Below are 24,973 nucleotides of genomic sequence, written 5' to 3' on the forward strand. Positions count from 1 at the left end.
GGGGGAGAGAGAGAGAGAGAGGGAGAGAGAGAGAGAGAGAGAGAGAGAGAGAGAGAGAGAGAGAGAGAGATCTGATTTCCCAGATTTAATTAGCCATACCTCAGGTATGAATATTTTGGATACCAATTGAGAAATCCCTTGCTTCATGGATCAATAGACAAGCAAAGCCCAAATAGCCACAAGATGGTGTCTGTGGTCAAGCCCATTTTCCTGCATGCTTAAAGTTTTGTTTCTCCTTCTTCCTGAGAAAATTTTACTGATGTTTCAAAGTTCAATTTAAATATAATTTTCCAGGTACCTCTTCTCTGTTTCTATAATATTTTGTGAATATAATGTTTCAAAAACACTTGTTATCCTGTACAGTGGTCAATCCTCTCATCAATGGTCCTTGTTAGTCTTTGAGTTGAGGGAAGGGTCTATATTTTGATCTCTTATTTTCTATTAATTTACTAAATATCTATTAAATGATAGTTAAAGTATTAGAATGTCTGTAAAATTCCTCAGTGATCAAAACCTCACACATTTCATTATGCTCTCAAGAAAAACAATACCCAGAATAATAAGAAGAAACTGATTTAGAAACAAAAATAAATATAAAAATGTCAGAAATCTTAGATCATGATATCAAGGTAACTACATGAGTAATGTAAAAACTACACTGGATAGAATCAAGGAAAATCAGTAAGTTAGAAGACAACGTGAAAGATGCATGAAAATTATAACAGAAAGGGGGGAATCTGAAAACTATGAAAGAAAAATTAAGAGACATGGAGAAGTAGACCATGCTAATCTAATGTACATCTAAAAGGAGTTTCAGGAAAATAAGAGAAAAATGATAAAATATAGTTCAGAATACAGTGGCTATGAAGTGTTAAAACATTGAGGAGTTAGTCATTAAATTGAAATTTCTAAGCAGAGTTAAATAGAAAAATATTAAAAGAATATTACACACTTTTATAGTTATTTCTGACCAGCCAATAAATTAATAGACTAAAATTTCCAAAATAATATTGGAATCAAGGAGGGAATACTGACAAATTTCTCAAGGCAAAAGTCAACCCACAAAGAAAATAGAAGGCAAATATAAATGAATTCAATTATCTTACTATAAAGTAGAGAAAACATAGATAAAAACTGTAAAAAAATGTACATCATGGTCCTAAAAGTATAATTCATGCATATTCGATATGCACACACCAAATAGAAATATAACAAAATATAAATATGATTTATCATTGGACTGTAGGAATATATGTAAATGTATTTTCTCCATTAAATTTTTCGATGTCTTCTAACCTGCCTATGCAAAGCTGATACTAATTATTAAATTAATAATAAAAAGCTATTTTAAGTGATTGAGGGTATAGCTCAGTGATTAGGCATGTTAGGCATTTGCTCAGTATGTACAAGGCCCAGAAGGCAGGTCTTTTCTAAAAATTCATTATTTTTCTTTTCTCAAATATAAAGAGAAAAGAAAATATCTTAAATATACATTTTTCAATGTATTTGTTACAAACTAACAGTTGTTAAGTTAATAATCAATACAAATAAATTTAAAGACTGATTTTTCTTATATATCTCTGGAGATAGATATTGCTTCAATCTGAAGATACATTTAATGCATTTTAAATAAATTTCCAAGTCAAGTGAACAAGCATGCACGCAGACAGAGGACACAAAGAAGAAGTGTATGAGAACATTCCTGGCCCATTCCGGTAACTCAATGCTTGGTACAAGTTGATTAATCATGTGGCAAGTGCTGCAATTCCTACCAGAGGAAGGCGCTGGGCCAGAAGTCATCATTTGACATAACTACATCAAGAAAAGCTGCTGCCAGCCAGAAGAGAGCAAAAGCAGATCGGGTGACTTAACAAAGTACAAATCACTGAGCTCGGGAGCACCCTGAGGAGCTATGGAAATCTCTGGGATAAGAAGAAAAAACCAAACACAATAGATGTTTTTTTAAAATGTTAAGATTCAGTTGCCTTATTAAGATGTCTAAGCCATAACACACTATTTCTCAGCCTTTCCTTGAAATAAAATCCAAGTCTCTAGGCAGAAACAAAAGACGGTGAGCCCCAGACTGCCTCCAGACCACTGCATAGTGTGGGGGTGGTCATAAAGACCACTGTTCTGAGCACCAGAAGATAGAGCAAGAAGTGAACAACAGAGAGAGGGCCTCTCTGAGGCTCCCTGATGAAAACTGAAGCCCACTGGGAAAGTGAAGAAAATCTCTGCAACAAAGGCTCACCAAACCACTTTGGTTGGTAAGTTGGAGGGATCACAACCTCCCATCCAAACCTGGACTATCTTTAGGGGAAGGGCAGCTGGAACCTATAGTAGAACGTTGCAGAGTTCAACCTGGCAAGAGGTCAGGGAGCTCATCTTGAGCCTTGAAGCCTGAAATTAGCCTGAATCTCAGTGGAGTACATCTGCCTTGATGAGACTAATTGACCTAGATCTGCACACTCTTGCCCATGCTGTCTACTGTGACAGCAGGGACATTCCCTGAAGGAGGCCCTTTTTATGTTTCTTTTTTTCTTTGTCTCTCTCACTTTCATCTTATACTTCATTTCTCTCCCTTTTGTTCCTCTTCCTGTCCTGTCAGTTTTCTCTATTCCCTTTTTTTTTTTGTTTTTTTTGTTTGTTTGTTTGTTTTGTTTTGTTTTTTGAGACAGGGTCTCACTATGTAGTTCAGACTGCTTTGGAACTCACTGTGCAGCCCAGGCTGGTCTTGAACTCACAGTGATCCTCTTGCTTCAGCCTCCCGAGTGCTGAGATTACAGGTGTGCGCCACCACACCCAGCTTCTTTTTCCTTTTCTTGATTGTCATTATTTTTATAGGAAAGTAAATACAGTTTCTAGCTTCCTCATTGCTGCTATTCTGTTATTTGTTCCTTCATTCTGTCTTTTCCTCCCATCTTCAACAGCTTCCATAAGTTTGCTGAAATTACTGTGTCCTCTAGCCTCATTTCTAACCTTTACCTCTCCTTCTACTTCCCTTTTCCTCTATCCCCAACTCCTTCTAAGTCTTCATCCTGAAGGGTAAATTTGCTATATTGAAGGGTTTATTTACTACAAACATATTTTGGCCTGGTCCTCGAATTTGATCTATTTCAAACAGTTAAAGGTGACAGATTAATACCTACCACAAATTCTCATTTTCTAAGCTGGTTTGATGCTATTATTGATGCTGACTGTATCACTTGGGCTAAGGTGTCATGATTGATCTAATCAGTTGTCCTTCTGTATACCAAAAATGAGATTGCCTAAGAGTCATTAGAGAATCAAAACCTAAGGACCAGCTGTAACTGGAAGACACCTCTGAGAGGAAATCATTCCATAAGGGTTCTAAATACAAGCAAAAAAGATACTCACAATAAGTGACATTGAAGTATCAACCCTGGAATTAAACCAACACCAACACCAACACCATTTTTCATTTTTCATTTCTATGAGAAGTCACTTAAACAAGGTGCAAACCCAGACTTTCAGCTCACCAAAGTCAAATTCTTTGGATAATGAGGTGGAAAATCTGACCATCTGGATACCCTGAACTGATAGCACAGTAAGTAACAAACAGATAAATAGACTTTAGAAAAATTCAGAAAAAAAATAACCTCCAGATAACTACAGAGATGGTGAACAGAATGAAAGATAAGATTAGAGATTCTGGAACAGAAACAGATAACAAATAGATGAGATCAGGACAAAGATAGAAGCCATGAATGTTCAACATAGGAAAGAAATGGAATCCATGAAACAGATTCAAATAGATACCCAGGAGATTAAAAACTCCACTGAAACTATTCGTAGAAGAATGATCCAGTGCAAAGATAGAATATCAGACCTAGAAAATAAGATTGTGGTTAGTGACTAGGAAAAGAGAGATTTCTTAAAAACAGTACAAGATGATGCAAAGAAGAATAACATAAGACTGATAGGAGTCCACAAAAAAGCAAGAGAAAGTACAAATGACGTAAAAAAAGCTATTCACAGAAATAATGGCAGAAAAGCTCCCAAGCAGAGGAAAAGAATTTGACATACAGATAAGTGAGGCATATAGAATTCCAACTAAACATAGTAAAAAAACTAACTACACTTAGCCATATAACAATCTAGATCCCAGAAACTCAAAAGAGAACAAAATACTAAAAGCAGAGAAAAGAAACAAATCACATACAAAGGAAAGCCCATCAGAATCACAGCAGGCTTTTCAACACAAAATCAAGTCAAGGAGAGCCCAGAGTGAAGTATTTCAATCCCTAAAAGAAAACCTCCAACCTTGATTGATGTATTCTGTGAAATTATCTTTCAAAATTGATGGGGAAAGAAGATACTTCCATAACAAAGAACATCTGAGAAACTTCATGAATACCAAACTAGCACTCTAAACAATTCTAAACAATATTCTACAAAAAGACAAGTGTGTCACAACCCCATGAGGCCCAACAGAGAGATGCCATCAGGCAAGGCAAGAAATTAAAGGGAAAGGAGTGAAAAATAAAAAAGACAACAACAGGAAAATATCATGATGAAAATAAGTCAATACAAATTATTAATAACCATCAATGTTAATGGCCCAAATTCACCCATCAAAAGAAATAGACTGACAAAATGGATTAAGAAGCAAAATCCAACAATATGCTGTGTACAAGAAACACTTAATTCATAAAGAAATTCATACACTCAAAATAAAATAATTCTCCATGTGATAGCAACCCAGAAGAAAAAGCAGGCATAGCTATCTTATCTGCAGACAAAATAACCTTTGAACAAAAACTAATTAAGAGAGACAAAAAGTCACTACATTCTTGTGTGTGTATGTACACACACACACACACACACACACACACACACCAAATACTAGTGCCCCTACTATATAAAACAAGTATTAATGGACATGAAAAACCAAATAAGCACTAATACAATTATAGAGGAGGACCTCAATGCTCCACTGTCACAAACAGACAAAAAATCAACAATGAAACACTAGAACTGAACCAAACTTTTGAGCAAATGGACTTAATGCATGTATAGAGTATGACACCCCACAAAATCAGAATACACATACTTTTCAGCTGCACACAGGTCATTCTCCAAATTATACCACATACTTGCTTACAGAACATGTTTAATTAAAATGCAAAGGAACTGAAGTTATCTGCTGTATATTATCAGACCATGATACAATTAAATTGGAGATCAACAGTATAAGAAACTGCAAGAACTTCACAAATGGAAATTGAATAACACTATCCTGAACAACCACAGGAAATTAAAAGAGGATTTAGACAGTTTCTGCAATTAAATGATAATGTCAAAACAATATACAGGAACCTAAGCGACACAATGAAAAGAGTTCTATGAGGGAAATGCATACCAGTGAATGCCCATACTAGGCAAACAGAGCAAGCTCAAATAAACAACCTAAGGCTGAATCTTAAGCTCCTAGAAAAAGAAGAGCAAGACAAACACAAAACTCATACAAGGGAGGAAGTTAAAGATCATAGCAGAAATGAATGCAATGGAGACTAAGAGAACAACACCAAAACACCAATGAATCGAAGATTTGTTTCTTTGAAAGAATAAATAAAATTGACAAACCCTTAGCCAACTTTATCAAAAAAGGAAAAGGCTCAAATCCATGCAATTAGGAACAAAAAAGGTGAAATCACAACAGACCCAGCAGGAATCCAGAGGATCACCAATAACTACTTCAAGAACCTTCACTTCAATAAAATGGAAAACACAGAAGAAATGGACAGATTTCTAGATACATATGAATTACCAAAGTTGAATGAAGAAGATATAAAAATTATAAACACCCCAATTTCAATCAGTGAAATTAAAAATGTAATTTAAAATTTACCAACAAAGAGAAAGCCAGGTCCTGATGACTTCACTGCTGAATTCTACAAGAAATTTAGGGAAGAACTAATGCCACTACTTTTCAAACTCTTTAATGAAACTGAAAGGGAAGTAATACTCCCAAATTCATTCCTGAAAGCAAGCATTATTTTGATTCCAAAAGCAGAGAAAGACCCAACCAAAAAAAAGAGTACTACACGACAATCTCCTTAATGAACACAGATGCAAAAATACTCAATAAGATACTGGCAAACAGAATACAGAGTATCATCAAGAAGATCACACACCCTGACCAAGTGGGATCTCATGGATGCAAGGATGGTCCAACATCCATAAATCAATAAATGTAATATATTTTATTAACAGAGTCAAGGACAAAAACCACATGATCATCTCAACAGATGCAGAAAAAGTGTTAGAAAAAATCCAACACTCATGATGAAAACCCCACAGAAAATTGGAATAGATGGTCTTTATCTCAATCTGATAAAGGCAATCTATGAAAAGCCAATAGCTAACATCATACTAAACAGCCCAAAATGGAAATCTTTCACACTAAAATCAGGAGCAAGACAGAGATGTCCACTATCACCACTCCTGTTCAATGTAGTTCTTATAACATTAGCCACAGCAATTAGACAAGAGAAATAAAATGAATAAAGATAGGAAAGGAAGAAGTTAAACTGTCATTATTTGCTGATGACATGATGCTCTACATCAAAGACCCACTAAACTCCACCAAAAAGACTTTTAGACTTAATTGAAAGATTCAGTAGAGTAGCTGGATACAAGGTCAACACTCAAAAATCAATACCCTTCTTGTATACAAATATCAGACTCAGTGAAAGAGAAAGTGGTGAAACAATTCCTTTCACAATAGCATCCAAAAAATGAAATATCTAGGAATCAATCTAATGAATGAAGTAAAAGACCTCTACCCAGAAAACTACAGCACTCTGAAGAAAGAGATCAAAGAGGATATCAGAAAATGGGAAGACATCCCTTGTTCCTGGGTAGGAAGAACCAACATAGTGAAAATGGCCATCCTTCCAAAACTGCTCTATAGATTCAATGCAATCCTGATCAAAATCCCAACAATATATTTCACAAAACTAGAGAAAACAATCCAAAAATTATTTGGAATAAGAAGAGATCTAGAATAGCAAAAACAATTCTAGACAAGACAGACAAGGTAGCGGGTATAAAAATCACCAACTTGAAATTATACTACCGAGTCACTGTGATATAAATAGGATGATACTGACAAATAAACAGACCCAAGGATTAGAAGATCCAGAAACAACTCCAGACATACTCAGCCACCTCATCTTTGACAAAGGACCCAAACACTCTCACTGGAGGAAAGATGGCCTCTTTATTAAACGGTGCTGGAAAAAATGATTTCAACTTGCCAAAGATTAAAACTAGATCTTTTGCCATGCACTAAACTAAAATCAAAGTGGATCAAAGATCTAAATATTAAAACACAAACACTATTCTTGAAGACACTGGCATAGGAAAAGACTTTATGAACAAAAGCTCAGTAGCTTGGGACCTAGCAAAAACAATCAACAACTGGGATCTCATCTTATTAAAAAGCTTCTGCACTGCCAGAGAAACCACTAACAGAACCAAGAGATAACCTACAATGTGGGAAAAATATTTTACCAGGCATTCCTCAAACAAAGGACTACTATCTAGAATATATAAAGAATTTTTAAAAATCAGACCTTCCAAATTTAAAGACCCAGTCCAAAGATGGCATCTGAAACGAACACATTCCTCAAAGAAGTAAAAGCAGCAAATAAACATAAGAAAAAATGATCAACATCAATGATCATTCTAGAGATGCAGATTAAAACAGTGCTGAGATTGCACCCCACTCCAGAGAGAATGACTGCTATCAAGAAATCAGCCAGTAACAAATGTTGGCGTGTTTGTGGGATGAAAGGGACCCTTCTCCATTGTTGGGAGTGCAGACTGGTGCAACCACTGTCAAAATCAGGATGGAGATACCTCAAAAAATTAGGATGAGAGGTCCCATTTGACCTAGCTATTCCTCTGCTGGGTATCTTCCCAAAAGAATTAAAGGAATAATACCATAGTGATATATGTGCAACCATGTTTATAGTGGAACAGTTTGTAATAGCTAAAAGTTGGATTCAGCCCATCAACTGGAGACTGGCTAAAGAAGACAACGTGATTTTTTTGATAAAATGGAGTACTACTCAGCCATAAAGAATGAGACACTAGAGACATCTGTAGCTAAAGGAACGTACATTGAGACCATACTCTTAAGTGAAATAAATGGGACACACGTGTAAATACTGAATAGTTTCTCTGGAGTGAGAAATTGAAAGTGTAAATAAGGATTAACATGTATAATTGATAATGTGGAATAGAAAAAGTTTAAAGAGAAAGGGAAAGTGGGAGGGGTGGAGAAAAGAAAAGGGACAGGAAAAATATGAAAAAAGGCAAAAAAACAGAAATAAAGTCTTTGTAAAGAGAGAGGAGTGGAGAGAGGTTGAAGGGAGGGCAGGGGAATGGCGAAAAAATAAGAACCAAGATAAATCACGTAAAGGTACAAATTTCCAATGATGGATGTCATCATATTGTATACCTAAAATGTACCAATAAACTTAATGAATAAAAAAGATGTTTAGCCAGAAGATGAGTGATTTCAGGCTGACAGCTTTCTGTCTTTATGAAACTAATCATACTAGTTGTACTGAATTTCAAATAGCTGATATCTACTAGATATTTTCCGCATGAAAAGTATTTGGATTAATGCTCTACATATCTAAGCCAGTTTAAAAATAATATGCCTCTGGGGAAAATATGTGCACAGTCTGATTCTTTTTAATTGAATATTCTCATTTGATCACTTAAAATAAATCATTTAAATAAGCTACATTAATCAAAGTGGACATTATTTTTAAGGAACTATCTCTGCATCTAAAATACAACTGGTTACACAGACCAGTTATATATACATTTGTACTCATCTTCTTCCTAAATAAACAATATTGCTTTACTTTATGCAATATGAAATGCTACATACATAAATCTTTAGCTCCTGGAAATTGGATTTTAATTTTGATTTGTAAGATTTCCTTCCTCATCCCATAACATTTGAGAAACCAAAAAAACAAGAGAGATAAATCAGGATTTTTGTTAGCTTTAATCCTCAGAGTTGGATAGCCCGATAAATCTCTTCAAGCTAATCTGATTTTATTAGAACAGTAATAGATAATTACATTATTTCATGAACTATAGTTTCATTTCCCCCACCTTCACTTTAAACTCCTCAGAGCAAATACAGGCTTTTGTTTTTAACACAGAACCAGGCTTACATTTCCCACAATCAGTTCCAACATGTCACAATGACCACAGAACGCACCACACATTCTGTGAAAAAAGTGTTCTGTGGTCAAATAAATTGAAGAACTACTGCAAACCCTTCTTTTGGACAACACTGTGCATTCCTTTCCAGTTTAACCTGACCCAAGAGTTCTTATGTTCATCTGATCATGAACATGCCCATTTCTAGGGCATGGAGTTATTATAACCTATTGCCAAACTGGGGAAGCTACTGTATTAGGCAAATACTACACTTTGCTAACTGAAAAGATGGGTCTTTCAATAAGTCCATTGTTTAGCTACATAAATTTAGAAATCTCTCCTTAACCTTCTGAGACACTCAAGTATTTCTAAGACAATGTCCTTTGATATGTAGTCTTCTATGGGTACCACATTCACCAAGGTGGAAAATACACAGCAAAAGTATTCAGAGGCAGCAGCTAACCATCCTGATCAAGGAGATTAGGTAGTGCCAGCTCTCCGTACTTAGCTTCAAGTCTTGTGAGAACTTGCCATTTACGTAGCTATAGGTAGATTTAATACCTATAGAAAGTAGTCATGTAGATGCTAAAAGAAAGCAGGGTAGTATTCCAAAGTAATACACCAGCTAATGCAAATGTGAATCCCCTGGTAATAAGATTATCATTCCTCTCATTTATCAAATCATCTGTAAACTATGAAACCCTAGTCTGCAAAGCTGTATGCTTATCAAAGTCGGAAGCATTTTCCAAATCCCACAGAAACGCCTTTAGCACCACATGAGGGTGTGAGTGTGTGTGTGTGTGTGTGTGTAAAATTTTATCATCAAGCCAAAATAGCTGACATAATTTTGAATTATGATAATCTCTACATCAAGAGTTTGTTGGTTTCTCCCTCCCCCTCAGAGTTGGGCTTGAACTACCATGGCCTCATGCATGCTAGAAAAGCTCTCTGCATTGAGTTATATACCTACCCCAAAAGGTCTATTTTCTATTGCTTTACAGATTCCCTTTTAACTTAAATACAAATTACTGGACTATTACACAAATATAGTTTTTTATTAGTACTACTGAATATAAAAATAAACCAAGCCACAGCAATCTTTCTTGGTGCCTATGACTACCTAGGTGTAAGGATTGAAGGAACCAAACATATCTACATGGCAGAATTTCAGTCTCCTCAAAAGTGTTGGCTGTACCTTTGTAAAACCCAGCCCCTAGCACATGCCTGACATGAATTATCTGTGTAGGAACTGTGAGCAAACATAATACTGACTGAATGAAATACATGTAAAAGTAACTGTGACCAAAACATAACTCCATCTCAGTACAGATCAGCATCTTTGGATAAACACATCTCAAAATCGAGATTGAATTTCTTAAATTAAAAGTTAGGTCATTTTTGGCTTCTGGACAGCATAACCAGGCCTTGTACTTTTCATCTGGCAAGACAATATCAAATGAAAATCTCACATAAATGTATTCACTCCCTGCCTATACTATTAGAGTTAGGTAGGATAAAAGATATTTTGTTCAGGAAAATTAAATTTTTGTGAACTATTTGCTTCTGTGCAATGTTAGTTTTAATTTAGAAATGTGAGGAATTTCAGGCTATTTTCAAAATGATTTGGTATGAGGATTGACAGACAACAAAACAATATACATGTATTTTTTTTTTACCATATATGAACAAGAAGATACGATGTTTTTAGGAAAGCTCACAAGCCACAAAATCTTGGGCAAACATACCAAGGGAAAGTGGGCAGGGACTATTTATCTTTTAACAATGGCATGATTTGTGTCCAGCCATAAAATGATAAATGTTCAAATGTTCTTGGACATAAAATAAAAACAAGATGCAAACTTGATCCGGATGAATAGATTGTTATTCAAATGAGGAAAATACCATTCCATAATTAAATTTCCAATATGCAACTTTTTCAACAGGAAAAAAAAATAAGATTATCAACAAAATTATTCTTTTGCCACAGAAAATTTAGTTCCACAGATATAAAAGACTAACTTATTTCCTTCAAAAACATTGCAAAGGCTGCCATCTTTCATTAAAAGATCATAAATAAAAAAGCTAACATGAACCACATTGAGTATATAAGAACATGTTGAATATATAAGAACAATGTCAATAAATTAAAAATGAAAGTTCAAGATTATAAATTACCTTTCAGGTCTTTCTTTAGTTTTCTGAGATCTTTTTGAAAATCTTCAAACTTCATCTGTGAGGCCTGAAAAAGGTCCTGAGGTTCTGGCAGTGGAAAGACACACTGTTCTTTTCCAGCATCCTAATTAGAAAGCATAATTTTTAAACTAATCAGTGTCAATACAACTAAAACCCATACAGCAGCAGCAGCAAAGCTGAAAACAAAAGCAGGCAACAACAACAAAAACACCACCAAATCACCCAACAAAGATCGTTGAAATGCAATTCTGTAAAGATGGTCTTACCTCATCAAAATTTCGAAGATAATATGAAACGATATATGACAAAAGGCTTCTGCTGTTGTCCTAGGCAGAAAGATCAAAGTAAGCAACAATGTTTTTCAAAACTTATGAAGTATGTATTATTAAATAAACTCCACTGAATCTCTATACATATACACAAGGATATTTAGAATGAACTGTGAACTTTTACATTTTGCATTACCTCAGTTTTTTTTGGGGGGGTCAGCAATGGGACTTGAACTCAGGGCCTTCACACTGAATTACATCCCCAGCACTTTTTTTTTTAATGAAAGAAAATTAGTTCCATTTTATTTTGCAATAATAATAGATTTTAAGTAGCTAATTCATATCTGTATAATGTTGGCAGCCATTTCAAACTGACTGAAATGTTTTCTTTATACTCATTCAATTCATTCACATCCAAGGCTGTGTGTACCATACCATGGTTTCCAATGATCCCTTCCAAAGTGGCAGAGACTTGGAGAAACCTCTCCCAACAGTATGAACAAGTGTTTTCAATACAAAGTAAACAGGTTATAACCAAAAACTATATATGTAGTTTTTTCATTTACTCTCTTTTAGATAAAGCTATATTTGTGTGTTTATGGGCCATTCCTAAGGTTATATGTACTCTACCAAATATATTTAAGAAATATTCACTCTCAGACTCTTTCTCTGTACAATTCTGATGTCTCTATTGTCACTGTAACTTGTCAGTTCCTTTTTTTTTATTGAGTTTATTGGTACATTTTAGGTATACAGTACAATTTCTTTCATTATTGGGATCTTGTACCTTTACATAACAGGTCTTGATTCTCATTTTTTTCCCCTTGGTCTATAGCTTTGTTGCCCAGGCTAGGTTGGGACTGGAGATCCTCTTGCCTCAGCCTCTCAGAGTGCTGGGATTACAAGTATGTGCCACCATACATTCCTTTATCTAAGGAGTTTAATAGCATAGATTTCTCTCGTTTGTTTCAATCTAAGCTTCAAGGGGAAACAGAGTTGTATAAGGGCAAGGACAACTGTAGTTTCCTAATTTTAGCTTTCTTGGTCAGAAATTTCATTCAATTTATGTTTTTTAGTATTTGTCTTATAAATTTTAATGTATTATTTGTATGTTTTATAATTACTGTCTTAAATGAAATAATTAAATCTCACTAGCATTTCTTTGTACATGGACTGACAGGTATCACTCCAACTCTTAACTTTGTTGGAGGCTGATTAGCATTTATACTAGCAAAATAGAATAGTATCATTTCAGGTTTAGTGGACACTTTTAAAACACCAATACATATAATTCATTGTATCAACTGAGACTGAGAAATTAATACTGTCACTATAAATAAGATACCTTGTTTCATTCTATATTTTAAAACTATAAGAATGTTTCATATCTAACAGTCTTTAAAGACTGGATTTTTATTTCCTTTCTGTACATTTAGAGGCTTCAACCGCAACTTTTTTTTTTTGTTTTTTGTTTTTTGTTTTTTGAGTCAGGGTCTCACTATGTAGTTGAGACTAACCTGGAACTCACTATGTAGCTCAGGCTAGTCTCGAATTCACAGTGATCCTCCTGCCTCAGCCTCCTGAGTGCTGGGATTACAGGCATGCACTACCACGCCCAGCCCTTCCCCCTTCTTTTTGATTTCTTGCAGTACTGAGAATTGAGCCCAGAGTCTGGAACATGCTAGGCAAATACAGAGATTTGTTTTGCAGTGCTGGGATCAAATAGAGGGCCCTGAGTATGCAAGGCAAATGCTCTATCAATGAATCACATCAATAACCCTAAAGGCATTAATTTTAATAATTTTTTTGCTTTGATCCAAGTTACCTGTAGATAAATTAGCTTTGAGAGACTGAATACACACACACACACACACACACACATTTAAAAACAAAATCCTAGGATACAAACTAGACAGTTAAACTGAAGTTTGGCTTAAACCTATCTACATACATGGGTGCTAAAGTTGGCCCACAGTGGCATCCTTACATATTAAATGTAAACCTAGCTACAAGTGTACACAAACTGCAACCTAACCTGACATATGCTAACATATGCTAACACCAAGCAAATGAGTCTCAGCCAATCATGACAGATGAACTTCTAGCCAGTCAGAGACTGAAAGCTAACAAAACAGATACATATGAGGCAAATGCCAACTGCAGCCAATCAAGTTGTCTCTGTATGTCACTTCCTTTCCTCTGGCTATAAATATAACTTGCATGTATAACCGGGTAGGGTATTATGGATCACCTTTGGTTTGAAATGCTACCTGGTTCTAGAACTTGTTTTGCTCAGGCAAACTATGTTAAATTTAATTGGTGTCAGTTTTTCTATTACTAGACCTAGCCATGGTTTTCCCTCTATCTATAAAAATAGTTAACACCATTTCATAATTCAGTCTGACATGAGGTAGGAATGTATTCATTAGTGACTTCCCTCATTAGAGAGACTTTGCTTGTAAAATGATTTAAGCAACTTAACATCCTTTCTTCTAACTTGTAAATCAATGAAACAGTTTACAGTACATGAATCAATTAATAAAACATTTGTTAAAAGCCTGCTCACAGGCATGCTGAGAGAAAATTCTGAGTGATCTAAGTAATGGCTCTATCCATGAAGGTCTACAAATATTACTGAGTAGATATAGTTACATTTGCTTAATAGGGAAAAAAAATCAGTTCATTAAGAATACATAGTTCTGCCAGGCGTGGTGGCGAACACCTGTAATCCCAGCACTCGGGAGGCTGAGGCAGGAGGATCGCTGTGAGTTCGAGACCAGCCTGGGCTACATAGTGAGTTCCAGGTCAGACTCACCTACATAGTGAGACTCTGTCTCAAAAAAACAAAAAAAAAACAAAAAAAGAATACATAGTTCTTTTGAGACAGCAAGTAAAATTATAAATCTTGTTTCTTGATTCAGTGTTTACTTTTCCCAGATTACTCCAAAATTATTTAAATTAATAAGATTTAATGAAGAATGAAGAAAAGCAAGTCAATACAAAACACAAATAATCTCTTATTCATATATAAATAGGATTACCAGAATATATTTCAGATCCATTTTTATAAGTTGAACATGACGTAGTTATATTACTCCAATGTCATTTACAAAACTTGTTTCACTTTAAGCAGTTACTGAGAAATATTTTTAAACTATCAAATGGTGGAAAATATATTTTCATTTTATTAAACATAAAACAAAATTTCATAATAAAATAAGAGAGCAACAATAGTTATTACACTGTAGATCATTGTCTTTGAAGTGGTTACTCAGAGACAAAAGAAGTTTTGCCCTTGCAAAGGAAAAAAAAAAAAGATAATAACACAAAACTTCCTTTTCAATGAACTAAGAGAAACTCCAGATTTGTTTTTTTAACGAATGGGATTTGTTCCAAATATTGAAGGTTTATTCCTATGAAAGTGCTTCTAGTCAAATACAAGCCCATTTGAGATATATAGTTATTTTAATAACCATAAAAATCACAAATATTATATAGTGTTTGTGTGCCAAGAAAGAAGTATGTGTTATTCAACTTTGGATAAGCAGTGTGTAGCATTTCATAGATGCTGAACAGAAAAATGTCAAATTTATACATGTACGCATATGAATAAATGAATGAATAAAATTTTGACTGACAGAAGAGACCAAATACCTCCCCTCTTACAAAGAAGATTGCTGCACTATGCAGGACAGATAATCCTACACATTTTCATCTCTACAAGTCAATTATTTACTTAAGTGTAGTATTTTTAAAATGTGATCATAATTTCCTTCATCATAATGTTCTGTGTGGTGATTCTCTTATCAGAGAAACATAGCTCTTTTATTTTCTCAGTTTACCAGCCCAGACTCTAGTCTGTGATTCCAACCATCATCTCTAACCTTATATTTCCATTGACACTCTTATAATCGCTTAGATATTAATTTTAAACAAACACAACTGTAAGAGTAGAACAAAAATAACCAGAACTCCAAAAGCGCTTAGACATTCCCATACAAACCAGTGTGAGGGAAGAAATAACATGTAGAAAAGCAGGATATCTTTTCATACTGTTATTTACACACTATTTTCATTCACCTTTGTTTTGTTTTCAAAACATGGGGCTGTTGGCCTCTATTGCCTAAACAGAAAAAAAATAACAGGTAGACTATCTAATTCACTGAAAATGATTACACCTTAGATTTCAAAAATATAAATATTAACTTGGTGAAAATAGACTGAAAAAATATTTGTTTTTGTTTAAAAATATTATAATTAATCATTGGACATAGAATTCAAAATTACTCACTTTAGGAAACATTATTAATCACTTAAACCTCAAATATCCAATAGTGTGCTTTTCTCTAGTTGAGAACATAAAGAAACTTTTAAGTATTTATTACCACTGGTTTATAGTCAAACCTATTAATAAACTAAATACCAAGCAAAATATCCTTAATTTTCCTACACCCATTGATACAAAATACTTACACTGCTTTTGACGTCTTTCAGCTTGGGGAGAATGTCTAATCCAAAGCCATCCGCCTGTCCCCGAGTCTTATTTCCACCATTCATGTAATTGCCAAATGCAAGGACCAAACCCAGAACCTGCATAACCCCTGGGCCATTTTTTAATGTCTGCAATACAGGATAAGAACAATTTTTCTCTTATACAAAGTTTTACTTCAATCACCCAAGACCAATGCCAGTTCTCTGTATTATATTAATTTTTGGGTTTACAACCAAACTGCACTTTCCTCTTAAAGCAGTGTCTTCAAAGAAACTTTAAAAAGCTGTGACACCGAGAAGCTTTAAGGTATATTTTGTAAGTTGAGAGAAGCCAGTCTACGCCATTTCTACCATGTAATTTCAAGGTTAAAAAAATAAGGGCATAACATATAAACTACTATGAAATGGTACCATCAATGTCATCTTAATTGGTTGTGGAGAATGATACAGATTCTTGGTGTAAATTGTAGAAAATAAAAAGTCGTTATAAAGGTTAGTTTCAAAATTTGGGTGTGCCCCCAAGATCACACTCACTTCTTTGAGAACACTACATTTACCTTCAATTTGCATGATTTTCTTTGAAAATGTCTTTGACAATATTTTTCCACTTTTCAAAATAATTCAACACTATCAAAACAAATGGTCCTATTCACTTTTGACAAATTGTTTTAAATGTTAATACTGGTCATTTCTGCCAAACATTTAGTCTTTTTTTGTTTCCCTAGAGGAATATTTATCTTTTGTTGAGTCATATGGCCATTCCTAAATCATTTGGCTGGGATAACCACTAACAGTTTGTTTGGAGCAATGCAAAAACACGAAGGACAGGAAATAGCATGCCTTCAAACTGCATTTATTTGGAAGGCTGATGTGTACGAGGACCATGGAGAGTGAACACAATGAAGGCAGAAGAAGCGAGTCCTCCAGAGGCCAGACATACTGGCCACACACTCATAATGTGGTCCCGCAGCCTTGCATGCCAATATGAACGCGTACTTTGATCCTGTGGCTCAATCACAAAACGTCTCCTTTGGTGGGATTGCTACCTCTTCACATTTAATGAGTACTTAGGGTAAATAACACTTTTTTGATATATGAATATGACTGAACAAAATTAAATATCAGTGCTCAAGTTCAGCTCTCCTGGGACCAGACCCACCTCACACAGTTTCTGTAGCAATTCCAGTTTGCGACGGGTTGAGCAAATGCTTTCTGAAAACGTGGACTGGAACAAGATGCAAAAGACTCGCTCTGAAAAGTTGGGGATTAGTGACAGTTCATAAAGGAACCTAAGGAAATAAAGCCAAGTTAAGAGGGAAAATATAATTCACAGAAGCACACGTTTATCCTCATCTTATTAATGACAACTAGGCACTCAAGACATGGTTTTTTCCTAAAGGCCACAGCCCACCCGGCCCGACGCCCTGCACTGGGTCCTCAGGTGGCTTGCTTACTGTTCAGGTTTGTCCAGAGACTTGGCATTTTCCTTGTCTTTGGAGGACCGGCCGTGCTTTTCAATTTTTTCCAGTTCATCTGACTGTGCTCTCTGGAAAAACAAAAGCCAAGCAGTTTTTCAGAATCTAGTCAGTCGCATCCCCTAGATAATGATGATTTTAGTACAGCAAAATGCTCTACTTTTTCATATTTCTTAGCATCTGTTTGTAGTAAAGCTTGCCTTAATTCATGAAACATTTTAAAGTGTAAATATGTTTAATACAAACCAGATCATCCCTAAATCTCCCAAATAATGTTATTGACTATTAGTGATCTGCAAAATGTTTATTCATTCCGTCATGTTTTAAGACAATAGTTTCCCTTTCTTCTTATTTTGGCTGTTTATAATGTCCTTTAAAAGTAACAATTTCATTTTAACATGGTATTTCTTATACTGAAATCAATCAAATTAAATTTGGAAGTGAACTGATCCTAAGCCTTTTATAACTTATTTAACCAGTACAATCATTGTGTTCTGCATGTTTCATGTACTGGAGAAAGAAAAGTGCAATTAAATTGTTAAGACACGGAACAAAAATAAAAGGGCCTGATCCTTTTGCTGAACTTTCTTTTTGATATAAAAATAGCTCCAGGCTTATTTTCATCCTAAATATCTTCTTTCTCCCTTTAGAGCTGTGAACTAAAAATTTAACACCCTAAATTTATTTCTTTATGGGAGAAGATTTTGTGCATTTTTAATATAAGGTAGAAGCTTTTAAGAAATACACATCTATTTCTTTTTCCAAAACACTTAAACTATTTTCACTTGGGTTCAACTTTATTTTGTAACTCACAAAGATGCTGTAAAAGAGCTCCAATAGTACATTTTCTAAGTGCCTTAAAAGAATATGAATATGGATTTCTTGAGAATCGATAGGCATCATCTACAAAGCGGAGTTCTGTTTTGTATTTACTGGTTATTTTAAGAGGTAGGGTTTCAATACATAGGATTAACAAAGACTTGGTTGGTACCTCAAAAGAACCTTTTTTAAAACTGATGGTACATTAGCCAAAGAGAAGAGTTGATCCCTGACAATTTGCTACATCTGGTCATTGCAATGTGATGCATCAAAAGGACACAGAGGAGGAGGTGAATTTTACTGTAAATATCCCAGTCTACCCCCCAAATTAAGAAACTCTTTCTAGAATTTCAATTGTATAACAGTATTACTTCCCTACCAATTTATTGAGATCCTGCCCAAAAATTTCAGGGGATTATTACCTTGTTTACTTCTCCGCTACCTGAAGAGGTAGCCCAGACACCATCAAAGTATTACTTTAAACCACACTGCAAAATGGACTTTTAACTCTTAAGTGAAATAAATAGGACACACATGTGTAAATACCAAATAGTTTCTCTGGTGTGAAAAACTAAAAGTGTAAATAAGATCGAAATTGTACAACTGATAATGTGAAATAGGAAGAAAAGGGCTAAAGGTGTAGGGGAAGTGGGAGGGGCTGGGGAAAGGAAATAAGGGAAAAGAAAAAATATGAGAAAAGGAAAAAAATGGAAACAAAGTCTGTAAACAGGGAAGGGTGGAGGAGGTAAGGGAGGACAGGGGGAAGGGGAAAAAATGAGAACCAAGACCTGTCATTTAAGGGTACAAGATCCCAATGATGAATGTAACTGTACTGTGTACTTTAAAAGTACCAATAAACTCAATAAAAAAGAAAAAAAATAGACTTTTAAAAATAACAAGACCCATCTCACTGGCAAACAAGAGACCAGGGTAATATTATAAAAGAATATTAAAGCTAAGAGTACTGATAAGGCAAATGTTGCCGCTAAGACATACAAGTCAATACCCAAATAAAACATACAAGATTTTTTTTCATTGAGTTTATAGGTACTTTTTATGTACACAGTACAGTTACATTCATCCTGGGATCTTCTACCTTTACATGATGTATCTTGGTTCTTATTTTCCCCCATACCCCTGCCCTCTCTTCACCCCCTCCACCCTTCCCCATTTACAAAGACTTTGTTTCCATTTTTTCATTTTCTCATATTTTTTCTTTTCCCTTATTTCCTTTCCCCTACCCTTCCCACTTCCCCTACACCTTTAGCCCTTTTCTTCCTATTTCACATTATCAGTTATACAATTTGGATCTCATTTACACTTTTAGTTTTTCATACCAGAGAAACTATTAAACACATAAGTTTTTTTATGAAGGAAATTATAGTTTCTACAAGAATAGTTGATTATCTGCTATCTTCAAATTCACCCATATTCTATATACCTAATCTGATCAGAAACAAAGAAGTCCAGCTTACTGCAATTTGGTGAACTTACTAAGTTTATTGACTTGATTTTGTTACTTAATCAAAATATCTTGCTTCTGACATGGGCTCAACCTGCCTCAGTGCTGATGTGTGGGCCGAAAGATTAGAAATTCACTCCATAGACCCAGTAACCTAGTCTAGGTCTTTAACAAATTAACAGAAGCTTCAAGAGGCAGGTATAAGAGAAAAATGATGGCCCAGGCAAATTAGAATGATAATTCCAATACTAGAGTTCCATTTCCAAATACAGGCTTTCAGTTGATATAATTAAAATATTAATCATTCTCTGAGAAAAGTTCAGGGGCACAAGAGAAAGGATAAAACTGCTCCCCAGTGTCCCCTGAACAAAGTGACTCTCTGGTAGTTTGAGAGTCACTTCCCAGACTCTAGAGCACACAGGAATAAGTGATCGCACAGCTCTGTCAGCCCTGTATTCTACAGCAAACTAGACCATTTCTGTATTATAGCAAAATGGGTCATTTCTGCTCGTGCCCGGAAGAAACAAAGCTGCCCTCAACGGACAGCACACTTTATGGCTGGCAGAGGGGACGGACGGTCTCTCCACTCACATCCCAGGAACTCTTTCTTCCTGTCTGAACAATGCTGCCCCTTCTCTTCTTTTCCTTTTTTCTCTCTGGAGCTTTGCTGGCTCCCCTCAGTTATCTCTGTCACTCTCACTCTGTCATACACAGAGAGTTAATTTTTGTTCTTGGTACTGAAGTGCCTATATTAGTCCATTTTTTATCATCATAATGAAATAACTGTAACGGATAAGTGTATAAAGAAGAGAGGCTTATTTACCTCATCGCTTTGGAGGCTGCAAGTCCAAAAGCAAGGCACAGGCTCTGAAGGAGTCCCACAGCAAAGAGTGGGAAGGGAGGGGATGTACGTGACTGCCGAAGATCAAAGAGTGATTCGTGGGTTCCCTTGCTCTTAGAACAGCTTGCTCTGAAGAAAGCTTAGGGATCCTGTGAGTGCTCAGGAGACCCGTGAGTGCTACCTTAATCCCTTCCAAGGGGCGCTCCGTCAGTGGCCTGGGGACACTCTACCTGTTAAATGTTACATCATGTCCCAGACTGTCATCCCTTCCAATGCATGAACCTTTGGGGGACATACTCAGACCATACCCAACCCATGGCAGCAATGAATCAGCCAACATGCTGCTAAGGGAAACCCTGGGTTTCCGTGAGCCTCAAGAGTCACATTTGCGTCAAGCAATGACCATATAGCATTTTATGATTAAAAGAAGACTTTAAAATATATATTGCTAATTAATATTGTTTCACAATTTTTATTAACACATATTCATTGTGCAAGTTGATGCATTTCAATGTGACATCTCCACAGTAACGATGAACTTAATGGCCAGTAGTACTGCAGTTCAGGCCTCCACAAAGCCTGGGTAATGCTCAGATTGCGCCCTAAGGTATATCACAGCCCTTGTCCTTAAGAACATAAGACAACTAGAGCTCCATTACTGAGAGTTATCCCAGCTAGCAAAATCACTAACAAAAGCACAAAACTGTGGCAATAAATGGGCTGCAAAAAGAACACTTGTGCATTGCATGAGGAGCGGAATGTAGTCAGATTTGACCTCAGTTGAAAACCAGTACATGAAGTTATAATTGTATATGAGTGGGATGGATTTGTCAGGAGCATATCCACAAATAACAAGGATCAGGGCCAGGGATTTAGCTCAGTGGTTCGGTGGCCTGCCTTGCAAGCGCAAGGACCCGAGTTCAATCCCCGGTACCCTCCCCCCCCGCAAAATAACAAGGATCAGATCCACGTAGCTGTTTGTGGATATATTTGAGAGTCATTACATGTGTACTGTATACCCTTAATCACTTTTATTTTCCCTTTCAACAAATTACTTCAGAAAAATATGATTAGATAAGGGCATGAGGGTTGGACTCCACAAAGGGCATCCATGGCTTTTCAAGAAGACTTAAGTTAGCAAGCTTGTGACACCAAGTGCCGCCCTCTGCCACATTATAATACACCAAGAAGGTGCTCACCAGGGGTTGCTGCCATACTCTTGGACTTTCTGACCTCCAGAACTGGGAGAATGAGATTTCTTATCTTTATAAATTACCTAATTCTTAGGTATTTTCTTACAGCAACAGAAAAAGGACCATGATACATTCCAACAAACTGTAGCTATGCAATGACTACTTATCGCTTTTAAAAATTGTATTAGTACATGTTTGTAGTACATGATTATCACACTCCTTGTGGGGAGTTGGTATATGTACATAAAATATCTCCACAAGTAATGAGTAGTATATCTGTAATTTTGTTGACTATATTTATAATGCAAGGCATAAAATAGCTATTTGTGAGCTAGCTGAAAAACTAAACCACTACTTATAGTTACAAACTGTTTAAATCATAACTGCCAAGCGTCTATTTTCTCTCCTATTAATCTGAGAGTAGTTTAGGGAAGAAAAAAAAACCTCCCATCACAAGAATACTCTATGTGTTGAAATATCCAGGCAGGGATATCAACCAGGTGGGTGGTACGAACACCGGACAGGCCTCTAGTCTCTACATTCAGCAGATGACAATGGCTTGCCTCTTGTCTTACATTGAGGAGGGAAAAAAACCACTTGCAAATCCCGGCATTCAAGAAGTCCACACAGGAGGCAGAGAAATGAGCAAACTGGCTTAAAAGAATGTGATGGATTTAATGGTACTAAGAAATGGTGGCATGACAGTGACATTTAAGAGAACTTGAGACACTGAATCTATAAGTACTCCTGGAGATCTGCTAAGGCAAAAGAGAAGTAATCATGAATCATTCACGCTTAAGCCACAAATAAAGAGATCGCTGGAAATGAAAGGCAAAAGCTAGCAAGGACATATCCTGAAGAGGACTTTTGGGAAACAGGGGTGGGGCAGGATAGATGTGACAGAAGACAACAGAAAAAAATAATGCCCTTATGTAGCAAGATGCTTCTCGCCAGATGCCAGTGCTGTGTTCATGGACTTTCTAGTCTCCAGAACTCAGATATATAAATCTGGTGACCTTCAGATTGAGCCCAGGGCTTTTGCACTGAGCTACATGCCCATTCCACTTTAAATTGTGAGACAGGGTCTCACTTAGTCTCTACGTTGTCAAGGCTGAGTTTGAACTTGTGACCATTCTACCTCAGACTCCCAGAGTGCTGGGGCTGTAGGAGTGCACGAGTGCACCACCACACCTAGCTAATAAATTTCCATTAAATACCTGTCCACAAGTATTTTGAGAAAAAGTCACTTTATCCTCAGGGATGGGAGCAAGGATAAGGCGAAGTACAAAGACAGAGGATTTTGATATAAAAAAATAATAGCATTAGAAAGATTTTTTTGTGTTGATGATCTTGACTTTGTGAATAAATGTGGCGGGGAGAGCATCTCCCAGAATTGAGACCCAGAGCAGGGATGATGACTTAAGAGTGAAAATGGTTTGAAGAGCAAAATAAAGGGAATGAAATTAAACAAAGATGTGCCAGTGAAGGAAAATAAAGGAGGAGGTCCCTGAGGATGGTGAAAGATCAAGATGGGGAAAAAAGTTATTACTAAAACAATTTGAGGTGCAAGGAAGATGATGGGCAGGCTTAGAGAAGCCATGGTATGGACATAAAGGAAAAACAATGTACCTCCTAATATCTCGCAAAGGACAGAGATGCTGGGTCTGGCTCTCCATGGTACCTACCCCTAATGCAGCCTGCCTCTTTTCCAGGTTTGTGGTGGCACGGCACGGTAGCACTTTCCCTCCCACTACATTGCCCTCCCCCCGCAGCTTCCTCTGTGTAGAAGGCCCTTCTCCATCACGTGCACAATCACCATTTCATTGAGCAATTGTTTTCTGACCAAAGGCCACTTTCCAACTGCGCATCTTCTACAGTCCATCCTGCCACTAAACTTATTTTATGTTTTTGGTGACTCTCTGAGGTCTTCCCCACACAGAAAATGAAAGATCTGTGAAGGCAGGGACAATATCTGTTTCCCATCCTATCATATCAAAACCTAGTATCACCACAACGAAAAAAGAAACAAGAACTTTCTGCACTTGGACTCTTTCTGCAAACACTAGATTAATACAGTATCACAGAATCACAAATGAGAACAAGGCCAGAGAGAAACAAGCACAAGATCATCTACTAAAACATTTTTCAAACATTTAATTCTCAGGAGACTTTCTTCTCCAAAAATTACTCAAGGCCTCAAAAAATTCTGAGGTATTTTTGGATTATACTGGTTGATATTTACCATATTAAAATGGAAATGTCTGACACATTTACTTCTCTTCAAATTATCATAAAAACCCATTACAAGTTAATGTGAACAATATACTTGATTTTTAAAAACGTTTACAGTAAGAGAGAAGCAATGCTGTAGACTTTTGGTTTAGTGTCAGGCCTAATGGTTGGATCCTATATCTGCTTCTATATTTTAGCTATTTTGATATGTTATTTTGGATGAAGTCTAGGAAGAGAAACCAACTTCACACAGGTAGCTAAAAAGGTGAACAGCACTTTAATATGTTGGAGATTTCATTATTCTCATGGGTATTCTTCACTGATCCGACACTAAGTTATGATATAGAATCTAAAATTGTACCAATGAACATTTTATGTTACGTAGAAATTTACTGCTCTGTCCTCCAATAAGAACAGTCATTCGGCAAATACTGATTCACTAAGGTATACAGAAACACTAAATATTGGCACATACTATATTAGGATATTAAAAATACCAATTCTGAAATCCACCAGCAAGCTCAACAGAATAAATCTTTTAATATAGGGAAACTGTCAATCTAACAATGGAAGATACAAGATTTCCAACAGTCTAAATTTTTGCTTTAGACCTTGAATTTTATCATTGGCAACAAATACTGGGAATTGTTTTTCTTGGTGCACTTGTTTTAAGAAAATGTCTAGCAAATATGAAGGCATGAATAAACACAGTTTCCCAGTTAGGTTTTTAAGTAGAAATGATGTTCAGTAAAAAACACTGAGTTCGTTTCATGAGCTAATCATGT

General features: G+C 35.9%; 1 protein-coding gene across 1 annotated transcript in view; it reads right to left on the reverse strand.

The window, feature by feature from the left end:
• Nucleotides 1-24,973, reverse strand: part of Fmn2 (formin 2) — a 312,905-nt gene that overhangs the window by 111,396 nt on the left and 176,536 nt on the right. The window contains exons 12-16 of the mRNA XM_033761961.1: nucleotides 17,621-17,712; nucleotides 17,326-17,455; nucleotides 16,149-16,295; nucleotides 11,673-11,732; nucleotides 11,389-11,509 (exon numbers count right to left, since the gene is read on the reverse strand). Of these exons, the coding sequence (XP_033617852.1) occupies nucleotides 11,389-11,509; nucleotides 11,673-11,732; nucleotides 16,149-16,295; nucleotides 17,326-17,455; nucleotides 17,621-17,712 (550 nt within the window). The remainder of the gene's footprint in view (nucleotides 1-11,388; nucleotides 11,510-11,672; nucleotides 11,733-16,148; nucleotides 16,296-17,325; nucleotides 17,456-17,620; nucleotides 17,713-24,973) is intronic.

This window comes from Fukomys damarensis, unplaced genomic scaffold (assembly GCF_012274545.1).
Source record: "Fukomys damarensis isolate Sample0158 unplaced genomic scaffold, DMR_v1.0_HiC HiC_scaffold_11, whole genome shotgun sequence".
Classification (NCBI taxonomy): Eukaryota; Metazoa; Chordata; class Mammalia; order Rodentia; family Bathyergidae; genus Fukomys; species Fukomys damarensis.